General features: G+C 41.5%; 1 protein-coding gene across 1 annotated transcript in view; it reads right to left on the bottom strand.

Moving 5' to 3' along the window:
- NME8 (NME/NM23 family member 8) overlaps positions 1-13,268 on the bottom strand; it is a 67,879-nt gene that overhangs the window by 32,046 nt on the left and 22,565 nt on the right. Inside the window, exons 4-6 of the mRNA XM_089315621.1 lie at positions 10,533-10,590; positions 10,237-10,343; positions 4,798-4,869 (exon numbers count right to left, since the gene is read on the bottom strand). Of these exons, the coding sequence (XP_089171747.1) occupies positions 4,798-4,869; positions 10,237-10,343; positions 10,533-10,590 (237 nt within the window). The remainder of the gene's footprint in view (positions 1-4,797; positions 4,870-10,236; positions 10,344-10,532; positions 10,591-13,268) is intronic.

Genomic DNA, 13,268 nt, shown 5'->3' with positions numbered 1-13,268 from the left:
GGTGTGGGTGTTCAGCACGATAGCTGAGCTTCTGCCTGGGGCACCCACATTCCATATTAGAGTGTCGAGTACCAAACCCTAGCTCTGGTTCTGATTCCAACTTCCTGCTAATGCACACTTCAGAGATAGTAATGATGGCCTAAGTACTTGATTCCCTGCCAATCATGTGGGAGACTCGGATTGAGTTCTTAGCTCCCAGGCATTTGAGAAGTGAACCGGTCGAAGAGATGTCTCTCACTCTTTCTCCTAATAAAATAAATATATTTTTGAAATGTATAAAAATGGCATTCTAGGCTAAAGGAATAGCAGATGCAGAGGTGTTAAGTATGAAAGGGAGTAGGGCAAGCAAAGAGGCAGGCTGCAAAAGTGAGGGAAGCCTAGCATGACTTGAAGCCCACCACTTAGAGGGATGAAGAGTTTATAGAACTTTGAGGGCCATGGAAAGATATAGAATTTGTCCTAAGTATAGTCAGCTCTAAGCATGATAAAAAACGTGGTTTGTAAGGATCATTTCACAACTGCGAGGAGAAAAGTTTAGAGGCAGAGGAAGAGATGTTGGTATTCAAGTTAGGAGCGACTCCAGAGGTGAAGAAGAGAGGCAACAGCCCCTCAGTGGTGGTGTTGGGAAGAAGGAGATAAGGGTGAGAGAGACCTGGATGGTGAAGTTGACAGAGCCGAGATATGATTTGGGTTGGGTGTGATGTCATCATTAAGATGACTCTTTTGCTTGAAAACTAGCTACATTATGAATTATGATGCTATTCACCAAATGAAGACACTAGAGGAAGACCATGTTTAATTGGGAGGAGGGTCTGGTATTGGATGAGTTTGTTATGAGATGCCTTTGATTAGAACAAGAGGAGATGTCAAACCAGTTGGATATATAAGTCTGGAGTTCAAAGTACAGGACTTCAATGTAGATGTAAATTCAAATTTTTGATCTATAGGTGGCGATAATTCAAAGTGCACATGGAAGAAATTTTCTAAGGAGAGCAGATGGTTTGATAAGGTCAATATTTAATGGCTGAATAAAGAAAAATGACTCTAGAAGAAGAGATAGAGAACAGTAGTATCTAGGAAGGTGAAAAGAAAACCAAATCATAGAGGCCAAAAGAAGCAGACATTTCAAACAAGAGAACATGGTCTTCGGATTCAATGCATTAGAGAAGTACAGAATGATAAAGGTGTAAAAGCATCTTATATTTAGTAACAATCTGGTGTTGAATCAATTAGCTACAGCAATTTTGATGCAATGATCAAACATAGGCCAGATCCAGTAGATTGAGCATTTGATGGAATGGGAAGAAATGGAGAAAAAATAAATACAGAAACTCTTATGAGTTATTAGCTGAGAAGTAAAGAAGAGACATGTGTGGTGGTGGGGCAGAAGTATAGTATCAAAAAAAAAAAAGAAGTCTTATTTTTTTCAATTGAAAAGTTTCACTCAAATTCAAAGGCCAATGAGAAGGATCCAACTGAGAAAGGTTTAAATGAAACCTGAGACTGTAATTATCATTTCCCTCTGAAAAAATATTTCAATAATTCTTTGAGTGTTCTGTCATTCATTCCCTCCTGCAAAACTTGCTGGGATGAATGCAAGAGGTTGTTGTGGGATTATCTGAAGAAGGAAGCAGAGAGGCAAGATGGTGTTTGCGAGGTCAGAAAGTGAGATTCTTAGGTAATTACTGTGGTTGTGGAGCCATGGATGATAAAAATGTCTGAGGCATTTTTACAAGTGATTAGAAGAGCTCTATTGGAAACAAACTTCATTGGCAGTAAGGAGGTCAAGGTTATTGGTTGTGTTGCTGATGTACAGTCTGATGTCACTGGCGTGATGGTACGACTTGGGCTTGAGAGTAAGATTTTGAGCCAAGTAATAAATGGGGCTGATTGGAAGGTTAGTAAAGGACAGGAGTAAAGTGGGAGGGAAGGAGATTTAGCCCAACAAAACAGACTTCTAATAAGCAAGGGAAAGAAAGTTGTTGAATATGTGAGGGGAAATAAGGGAAAACCAATTCTTTTTTTAAAAACTTTTATTTAATAAATATAAATTTCCAAAGTACAGTTTATGAATTACAATGGCTTTTGCCTCCCATAAGTTCTTTTTTTTTTATTTAATAAATGTGAATTTACAAAGTGCAACTTTTGTATTGTTGTGGCTCCCCCCCAACCTCCCTCCCTCCCGCAGCCCTCCCCTCTCCCACTCCCTCTCCCATCCTGCCCTTCATCGAGTTTCATTTTCAATCACCTTCATAAACAGAAGATCAACTTAGTATACACCAAGCAAGGATTTCAACAGGCTGCACTCACACAACCGCACAAGGTATAGGGCATTGTTTGACTAGTAGTGTTGTTTTTAAGTTTCATAGTAAAACACATTAGGGACAGAGATCCTACGTGGGGAGCATGTACCCAGTGACTCCTGTTGTTGATTTAACAATTGGCACTCTTATTTATGACATCAGCAATCACCTGAGACTCTTGCTATGAGCTGTCTAGGCTATGGAAGCCCCTTGAGTTCACCAACTCTGAACTTGTTTAGTCAAGGCCATATCACAGTGGAGGTTCCTTTCTCCCTTCAGAGAAAGGCGCCTCCCTCCTTGATGGCCTGTTCCTTCTGCTGGGGTCTTGTTCACCAGGATCTTTCATTTAGATTGTTTTTTTGCCACCGTGTCATGGCTTCCCATGCCTGTGAGACTCTCATGGACCTTTTAGCCAGATCCGAATGTCCCAAGGGTTGATTCTGAGGCAGGAGTGCTGTTTTGGGCATTTGCCATTCTATGAGTCTGCTGTGTGTCCTGCTTCCCCCGCAGGATCATTCTCTCCCTTTTAATTCTATCCTTCATTGTTTGCTTACATGGTCTTGTTTGTGAAATCTCTTCGACACTTACCCTATCTTTTTGATCGGTTGTGTATTTATACTTATCACTTTACCAAGTGCACTGGCAACCCATTCTTCCTGTCTCTGTAAAACAATCATTGCCTGTGGGCTGCAGCGAAAACGTCTCAAGGAAGGAGCCAGATTTAAGGAAAGTCAAGGAAGAGGAGTAAAAGTCCAGAGACACAGTCCAACACTTGGGAAATTTTCTGTATTGATTCCAGATGTCACACAAAGTTTGGGAGTTGGGAAGATCATTGGGGAGCTAAATCAAGAAAAGGACATGACTGGGTTTATTCTTCGGGCATTGATCTTAGGGATTAGAGATCAGGGCTTGGGTCTGAGGCTGGACCTGACTCAGATGGCAGGGTGATGGCCACTCCAGAGCTCCTGACTCTACGTGGTAGTGCACCTGCTCAATCTCATCCCTTGGCCCGTGGCTCCTTGACACCTGCTTCTGGGATCAAGCCCATTTGTGCTTCTGTGCATACTCATTCTGGTTCCATAAGCTATCACTAAGCCAGAAGTCAGCAAATTATGACACATTACGGAGACTATTTTTCAACGGTGCAGAAAGTAGTCACTGTCTGATCCTTTACGGAAATTGTTGGCTGATTCCTCATGTAAATCATCAAGTCCTACACATCATCAATCACTCTTCTCCTAAATCATCAAACTTTGCATATCTAACTAAGAGCAAAAATCTACAATCAACTTTTTTCATTCAGTTAACTCAGTAATTCATTTCCTTGAAATGCTTGCAGGAATATTGTCTACAGAAGCAAAAAGTTCTAAAGAAATGTTCTTTAAATAATTATTTCTGATATCAAAAGTGACAATAAGATGTATCCATCATTGGAGGTAGGCATTTAGCTTAGTGGTGAAGATGCTTGTGTTCCATATCAGAGTGCACTGGTTTGATTCCTGGCTCTGGGTCCTGACTCTGGCTTCCTCCTAATGCCCAGACCCTGGGGAGTAAGGATTATGGCTCCAGTAATTGTGTCCTGCCACTCATTGACTGAGCTCCTGGCTCTTGGCTTTGGCCTGGCCCAGTCTTGGCCATTGCAGGCATTTGGAAATTAAAACAGTAAATTATATGGGATCTCTCTATCTCTGTCTCTTTCTGCCTTTCTATCGTCAAATAAAAAAGTAGAAAAAGAGGAAAAGGAAGGAGAAGGAAATGGAGAAAGAGAGGAAGACAGGCGGGGAGTGAAAGGGGAAGAAGGAGGGGGAGGAGCGAGTGGGAGGGATGAAGGGAAGGAGAAGGAGGCAAAACCAGCTCCTCTGGGTAACCTTTCTTTACCATCCCAATTTCCAGTTCTCTCCCCGTGTGTCACACAGTGTCATATAGGATACTTAACTGTATGTTTTCTTTTAGAATATAGCACTTACTATGCTTTTATTATTAATGCAATATTTCCAGAATATTTACAAAATATAGAAAAGAAGAAAAATACAGAGAAAGTGATTATAGCATTTTGGTGACTACACTCCCTGCCTTCTTTCTATGCATCTGCAGATACAGAGATAAAAGTAATATGGACTTCCAAATAGTGATCCTAGAGACGGTTTCTTGCATGGATACACATGAATATTTATAAACAATTCTCTCCTGGTAGGTATCTTAGAAATGTCCAATTTTTTCACTCATTTAAATAACTCATTGTGCAAATCTCTGATGAGTTCCTTAGTAAAGGTAAACACCATTCTATTTTTCTTTTCTCTGATCAACTCCTCAACTCATTACAGGCTCCTAGAAGTCAAATTATAAAATATATTATTAGACAAGCAATGATAGCACAAACAATGTGCAATTACTATCATCACATACAGCCCATGGCAATTTTACAGTGCTACTTGCTCTTTAACTGCAAATTGGAATCAGATAACACAATTGAGATGATAAATATTATACTTACAAGACTAAAGAGAAAAACAGGTTCACATTTATCTCTAAATGGCTGCAAAGTCGCAATGCTGTCAGCTTCTGCCTGAAAAAAATATATAAATATTTCATACAGTAATAAAGGAAAGTATACCTAAGTCTTTTGGTACACTATGTTCAAACAATACAGAGATGCATGCATTTTTATTTTTAATCTTTATTGCAGTGTTTTCTGGGTGTGTTGCACTTTTTCAAGGATCAAACTGCACAAACTGGCAAATCAAGCCATGCGTCATTTGCCCTCAACCTTACCTCTTACTGTTCCCCTTTGTGGCATCCAACCTCCATCCAGCTAGACTCTTCTAATTGTGTCTTCCTCCCTCATTGGCTGCTCTTGCCTTTCCTTTTCCCAGTGAGCTCAAGCCCCCTCCCTCCAAGGAGCCTGTCTCACTCCTTTCTGCTAAACATCCTTTCTTGCTCTACACAGAATTCCACCCCCCTCAGGACATCTATTGTTGTGCCACAGGCAGACACGGGGCTGCCTTGCTTTGCTAGGAGGAGAGCTGTGTGCTAAGACGGGGTAGGGTGCGTATTTGCCTTTGTGTCTCAGCCCTCCCTAGGTGTCAGCTAACGGGCCATGTGCAAAAATGAGCTTACTAAATGAGCCAGAAGTCACATCTTATTTTTAAAAATATCTATCTATTTATTTATTTGAAAGGCAGAGTAACAGAGAGAGAGAGAGAGAGAGAGAGAGAGAGAGATGGAAATCTTCCATCTGCTGGTTCACTCCCCAAATGGCCACAACAGACAGGTCTGAGCCAGGCTGAAATCAGGAGCTAGGAACTCCATCCTGGTCTTCCACATGGGTGTGGAGCCCCAGTACTTGAGTTGTCTTCCACTGCCTTCCCAGGCACATTAGCAGAGATTCGGATCAGAACCAGGGTAGCCAGGATTTGAACCAGGATTCTGACATGGTATGTGGGCATTGCATGCTGTGGCTTAACTCGCTGTGCTACAACGCTACCCTGGCAATCACATCTTAATGTATTTGATTCTTATGCTTTAATTTTCCATATAAATTTCAAGTTGTCCTAAACTGACTGTAAAGAACTATACTTGAGGGACTGGTGCTGTGGCATAGCAGGTAAAGCAGCCACCTGCAGTGCCAGCATCCCATATGGGTGCCAGTTTGAGTCCTGGCTGCTCCACTTCCAATTCAGCTCTCTGCTATGGCTGGGGAAAGCAGTAGAAGATGGCCCAAGTGCTTGGGATTCCTGTAGCTGCCTGGGAGACCCAGAAGAAGCTCCTGGCTCTTGGCTTAGGATTGGCCCAGCTCTAGCCATTGCAGCCATCTGGGGAGTGAACCAGCAGATAAAAGAGCTCTCTCTCTCCTCTCTCTCTCTCTCTCTCTCTCTGTCTCTGAGTAACTCTGCCTTTCAAATAAATAAATAAATCTTTAACAAAAACCCTATACTTGTAGCATCCGCTCCATATTAACATACTTGTACTATCTCTGGGTCCAGCTATCAGAATGAGGTGGATCAGGAGGGGCTTCCCTAAGTTTGTGTCTTAGTCTGTGCCTTAACAATGAGCATTTAGACCTTTCTCTCTGTCTCTCTCTCTCACTGTCCACTCTGCCTGTCAACAAAAAAAAAAATGAGCATTTATGTCTCACAGGTCTTGGAGGCTGAAGTCTGAGAGGAGAGAGTCAGCATAATTCAGTTCTTCCTGGTGAGGTCCTCATTCAGAAGAGAGCGCGTCTCTCCTTTACCCTGTGAGGGCGTTGATCTTATCCTAATGAGCTTCCAGAGCCTCACCTCCAAATGATCACAGAGAGATTAAGGTTTCAGTGCATGAATTTTGAGAGCTGGAGCAGAAGTGGAGCAGCCAGGTCTCTGATAGGAGATGTCAGCCTCACACGTGGCAGCTTAACGAACTGTGCCACAACCCAGGCACACACACACACACATAAACACATCCTAACAGAATTCACATATATGTGCATTGAGCCAGTTAAAAAGGCATAAATTAGCTGACAAACTTGTTCTGATCAAGTCAGGGTAATTTTAATGTTATCAGTCTCATAGATTTTAATTTTAGACTTCAAAGTTCAGGAAAGTAACCTTTTCCTTAATTAATGGTGGAAAACAAGATTTCCAGCAGAGGGCACCCATCAGTTGTTGCTCACAATGAACATTCAGGCATGATTTTCTTTTTTCACCTTTTATAGGCAGATCATATCATAAAAACAGCATCAATCTATATGATTGTACTATTGTTGAGAGGGTAAAGCCAGAACAGAAGAGGAATACTTCAGGAAGACTGTACATGATTTTTTGCTGATAAATTGACTACATGCTAGTGTTGTGAGTGTGGCGTATCATGGAAGACTACCCTACTATCACTTCCCAGTGAAATCAGCATAGGAACGGGACTCACACTCATGGAGTAGGCCGAGGAATTGTACCCAGCCTGCTACCGCTGGGTGGACATAGCCTGAGTCCTTCGGAAAGCTCAGTGAAGACCTGTGTCATCATGATGCATCTCTACTATTAGCCAGTCCTCCCTTCTCAGAGCTGCTCTGAGCTGGGCTGAAATGGGGTCCAAGAAACTACAGAGCCAATTCTCCTTCCACAAGTGCTGGAACCCACACAAAGACTTTCTAAACAAGATGGATTTAATGATTTTAGACCTCATCAAGTTCACCTCCTGCTTGTCTAAGAGGTCCCTTATTTTGCTTGTCTAAGCCCAAGTTTCCTCCCTGGTAGCCTAACAGTTGAGTTTCCAGGTAGGCTGTGAGGTGAGCAGGAAAGCTTCCTTTTGTTGGTCTTTCCCCCATTGACTTGAAACCCTAGACTTTCTGTAAGTCCAGCTTGTGGACTTGTATTTCTACCACTTTCAGACAAACTTCTCTAATGCCAACCATCAGGATTCACAAGGATTCTCTGGTCCTAGATTCTTCATGATCCATCTATCTGTCAACTGTTGGACACTTCTGATATTGCTCTTAACCTCTTACACCAGCTCCTTGCCAAGTGCACATGGCAATCTACTCCAGGCCCTATTTTAAAACTTGGTTTTTCCTTCCTGCCAATAATGAAGTCTGGAACACCTCCCATCTCCTTGCAGGTGGTTCCAATTCTGCAGAATGAAGCAAGTAGTTACAGAATCTTGTACTTAAGAAACTCTGAGGCCAAGAGAATGAAAAGACAAGTACACACTAAGAGAAAATGTTTGCGAAAGACAAAGTCCAAAGATATTTAGATGGCAAACAAGCACATGTAAAAATGCTGCACATTACACATAAATGCAATTTAAAACAACAATGAGGCACCACTACACGGCAATTAAAAAGGTCAAAGTTTAGGTCCCTGGCAACACCAAATGCTGGCAAGGATGTGGAGCAACAGGAACCTTTGCCGGTGATGGATATGTAACTGGGATAGGTACTTTGGAAGACAGTTTGACAGTCTCTTAGAGAATGAAACACAATGTGACCATGTGATCCAGTAATTAGCCTCCTTGGCATTTACCAAAATAGATCCACACAAAAACCTGTGGACAGATGCTTTTAATAGCTCTGTTCAAATTGATCAAAATTTGGAAGTAGCCAAGATGTTCTTTAGTAGGTGAATAAACTGTAGTACATACAGACAATGGAATATTATTCAGTTCTGAAAAGAACTGAACTATCAAATAATGAAAATATATGAAGGCCGGCGCAGTGGCTCAATAGGCTAATTCTCTGCCTGCGGCACCAGCACATCGGGTTCTAGTCCCGGTTGGGGCGCCAGATTCTGTCCCGGTTGCCCCTCTTCCAGGCCAGCTCTCTGCTGTGGCCCGGGAGTGCAGTGGAGGATGGCCCAAGTGCTTGGGCCCTGCACCCCATGGGAAACCAGGATAAGCACCTGGCTCCTGCCATCGGATCAGCGTGGTACGCTGGCCGCAGCACGCCGGCCACGGCGGCCATTGGAGGGTGAACCAACGGCAAAGAAAGACCTTTCTCTCTCTCTCTCACTGTCCACTCTGCCTGTCAAAAAAAAAAAAAAAAAAAGAAAATACATGTAAGAAAAATTAAATGCATATTATTATTAAGTGGAAGAAAGTCAATTTGAAAAGGCTACATGCTGTATGATTCCAACTTTATAATAGTATAGGAAAAAAAAAAAACTATTGATATAGCAAGAAGTTCATGGGCGCCAAAGGTTAGGTGAGTGGGGAGAGGGATGAACAGGCAAAACACGGGAATTTTAGGGTAGTGAAACTACTCTGAATGATGGTGATGCATGATATTATACCTTTATTAACACAGAATGTACAGTACTAAAAATAAACCCTAATGTAAATGTTGGGCTTTGGGGAATAGTGATGTGCCAGTATAGTTCCATCGATTCTTCTGTGGGAGTTTGATAGTGGAGCAGCCTCTAGGTATGTGGGGGTAGAGGTATGTAGATATTCTTTGCTCAATTCTATACTCAATTTTGCTGTGAACCCCAAAGTGTTCCAAAAATACATCTATATAAAGGAAATTTTTAATAAAAAAAAAAAAGCTACATGGCACTTGTTTCAGAAGATAACAGTCAATTCCTGCACTTAGGACTTAAGGATTTAAGGGTTGGATAGCCACTTATTCTCTTGAAGAGAAATGCAGTAAGAGAGTTTCTTAATTTAGATTGCTTATTATTGCCTTAAATTGAGGAAAAGACAGTCTATAGATTGCCTGCAGAAGGGAATGGATGGTGAAATGTAAGTTAAGGTCAATAAGAAAACTCATTTCGAAGTCGGGGTTGAGAGGCGCCATGGAAGGTGTGAACCCAGGAGAATGTGCAATGGGTTGAGTTGTAGATTGCAGTAGACACTGTGTTTCATAGACAAAGAATGAAGATATGTAAATCGGTGTCTGCTTTTGCATCTCAGGTCTAGTTGATTTGAGTGTGTTTCTGTCCAACAAAAATATATTATGAGGTACATACATGCTTGCAACTTCTCTGTAGCCACATTTAAGCCTAAAAAGAGGGCTGGGCATTTGCTGTAGTGGTTAATCCACCACATACAGTGCCCAGATCCCTTACTGAACTGCCCTGGTTCAAGCCCCATTCCCTCTACTTTTGGATCCAGTTTGCTGCTAACACACAATCCCCGAGACAGCAGGTGACAGCTCAGATAATTATGTCCCTGCTGCCCACCTGAGTGAAATGAATTGAGTCTGTGGTTCCCAACTTTGTCTTGGCACATGCCCAGCTGTTTCAGGCATTTGAGCAGTGAACAAACAGATAAAATAGCTCTCTGTATCTCTCTATCTCTGTCTTTCTGCTTTTCAAATAACATGAAAATAAATAAAATAAGTAACATTTTTAATTAAAAGGAGACTGAAACAGGCAATAATAATGTAATAACATAACAGGCAATAATAATGTAATAACATATTAATAATAACAAAGAACCAATCATTTAATGAAAATGAAGCCCTTACAACAACAAAGTGCAGAATTTCCTCTTCATTCAGTTCATTTTTCAATTTTCGGAACAATGTTTGCATTGCTTTGCAAGGTCCACACCAGGCTTGGTAAACATCGATCACTAGAAGATGGAAATTTATGCAATAACAAAGTCAAGTCATCTAGAATAGCAACTTATGCCAATGCTGGAGTGGGGGCCAAGGCAAAGGGCAGGATTTGACACTCCAAATGCGGAGCAGCACCCTGCACAGGGGGCATGGAGGTATCTGGACCAAACCCCAAAAGCCAGACAGTAAGGGAGTCCCAGTACCTGTCAATCCTTTGTTCTGTAGCATCTCATCCCACAGGCTCTGACTATTGATGACTACCTGTAAAACCAGAGGAACCGTCAAAGGCATCAAGTGCCCAGCACTAGAGACAGAACTGGGCTGTGTCATACCTACCTGTAACTGAACTTCTCGCTTTTTGCTTGCCATTGATCTACTCTCATGTGAGAAAGGAAGAAAAATACAAAATTTCAGGAGGGAATGTACATAATAGCCCCTTTCTGCATTAGATGGCCATCTTCATACACTGTAGAAATGTCCCTTCGCCAGCTCTTGGGTGATGCAGTCTCACCTGTTCTAGAGAGAGATGACATCACAGACAGAATCCAGCATTCCAGACTCCATGCAAAATGCTGTCATAGTATCCTGGTCTCCCAGGAATCTTGAAGCAAGGCAAGACTGTCAAGAGTTGCAGTTTAATTAAAATAATTGCATGTTCTCCGGAAGCTCCCTGCAGAGTTTCCTGTATTTTTATGAACACATATTAATTTCTGTGAAGATGCTTCTATTGGGATCTGCCCACTCCAGGGATATTTGATTTTTAGAACAAGCTCACTGATGTGTTCTGAAGCACAGCATAACTTTCAAAGAGGTCTTAAATCAATCAGGTCAAAACTTCCCATTCAATGATATCAGGGACAGTTTGGGGTGACAGTCGATGTTAGAATGAAACAAAGGAAATGACCACAAAACAGGTGATATCTCAGTACAGGTGTTGGATGCCTTGACACGCCTTACACAGAGAGGATCTTCTAAGCTACACCTGGATGCTTAAAAAGGAGGATGGAACAACCCCCAAAGCACTAACTTCTGCATATGTTGGTGGCCAGAGATATTGCTGAGAGTAGACTCCAAGGAGAGAGAGAGAAGAGTTTTGTTTTTCACTTTCTAGTAGAAGTTTATCCACATAGAATTACATGTACATGACTCCTTCCTCAAAGCCACTGAGAGATGGCGGTGGGGGGGCGGGGAGTAGTTTCCAGTTCTATTTCATAAATAGGGTATTGTATGCAAAAAGCTTGAATGCTGAGACTTTGAAACATAAACATGATGGGCTTTGATTTGGGTTTGCCCAGAGTTAATTTACAGGGCAAATGCACCCTGAAAATGTTGGTTATAAGAAAGTGTACTTGGGTCGGCGCTGTGGCGTAGCAGGTACCACCTTCAGTGCCAGTATCCCATATGGGCAAAGGTTCGAGTCCCAGCTGCTCCACTTCCAATCCAGTTCTCTGCTATGGCCTGGGGAAGCAGTGGAAGATGGCCCAAGTCCTTAAACCCCTGCACCTACGCGGGAGACCTGGAAGAAGCTCCTGGCTCCTGGTTTCAGATCGGCCCAGCTCCAGCCATTGCAGCCAATTGGGGAGTGAACCAGCAGATGGAAGACCTCGCTCTCTCTCTGCCTCTCTGTAACTCTGCCTTTCAAATAAATATATATACCATTTTAAAAAAAGAAAATGTATTTATATTTTATCATAGGAGAGTGTGAGTTATAAATGCTAAAGAATCTATGAGTTATGCTACTTCTGAACAGATGTAGTCATTATTTTGCTCCTTGTGTAAATTTGACATTATCTTTTAAGATTCACTAAAAAGCTTCCTCCTATGCTGACCTCTCTTTATTGGAGCCAGACAGCACTACACAGTGTGCTCAGTTTCCTCTTGGGGTACGTGTAGGTTTATTCGTGCCTGAATATTTCATCTGTGTGTTCTCAGGTCACAGAGAAAAGGACCTGGGCGACAGAATTATTTTTACTTTACTCTCTTCCTCATTAAGTCCTCACTGGTAGCTACCATCACCGTTTAAATGTAAACACCCCAAACTTATTTACAAGGCTTCACACTGGGAAAACAGAAAATATTTTTAAATGTTTATGAGGTCTTTGAAGAGGTTAAATGAAACTCCAGTTTTTAAATTCAAGCAATCTAGTTTAGGTAATTAAATAGACTATAAGGAAACTAAATGGTTTAGGGACTTCAAGTTCATAACTTTGGCTGGAGATAGAAGCAAACTAGTATTCTACTGAGGAGAACTTTATACAACTTTTATTAATTTCTCTTATCTCTTTTAGATAAAAAAAGAGACTCTGAATCCAATTTTTTTAAAAATCACCTGAATAATAATAATACTGAAGTAGATGTTCTCTTTTCCCATCAAATACTAAATTAAAGCAGTGAGAACAATGAAAATGCATATTAAAAACTCATACTAAAAAATCCTAATACTGCTGCAACCTACTGGGAACTGAAAGATGGATGAGTCTGGACTGGGAAAATAATTCTGTGCAATTTCTAAATATGAGCAAATCTGATGACCTGAAATTCATCAGAAAGAGGCTTTGGACACCCCTGTCTGCCTCCTGGCTCAGACTCTGGGAGCTGCCATAAACCAACGCAGCAGCCGCCCCCTGCTGCCCCTCAGGCACTGATTTGTAAGGCAATTAGGGTATTCTTTTCTACCCTGCCATGTATTTCCTTCTGCATTTATTGGAGGTCATGGATCGTACTAAATAAGAAAGGCAAGTGTGGAACAGAGAAGAGCTAGCTTGTGACATCTGAGAGTCATAATCAATGGTGTGCCGGTACAGTAACAACCAGTTCTCTTAGAAAAAACGTATATAATGAAGAATTACAGCTTCAACAGATATAAACTATGTGTCAAAAATCAGTGACAAATAATTATAAATTGTACAGTACTCTTTATTATAAATTTCATTTAATCA

The sequence above is a fragment of the Oryctolagus cuniculus genome, chromosome 16, assembly GCF_051225735.1.
Source record: "Oryctolagus cuniculus isolate XC-2025 breed Fujian yellow rabbit chromosome 16, ASM5122573v1, whole genome shotgun sequence".
NCBI lineage: Eukaryota > Metazoa > Chordata > Mammalia > Lagomorpha > Leporidae > Oryctolagus > Oryctolagus cuniculus.
This window is presented reverse-complemented; position numbering and strand designations above follow the sequence as displayed.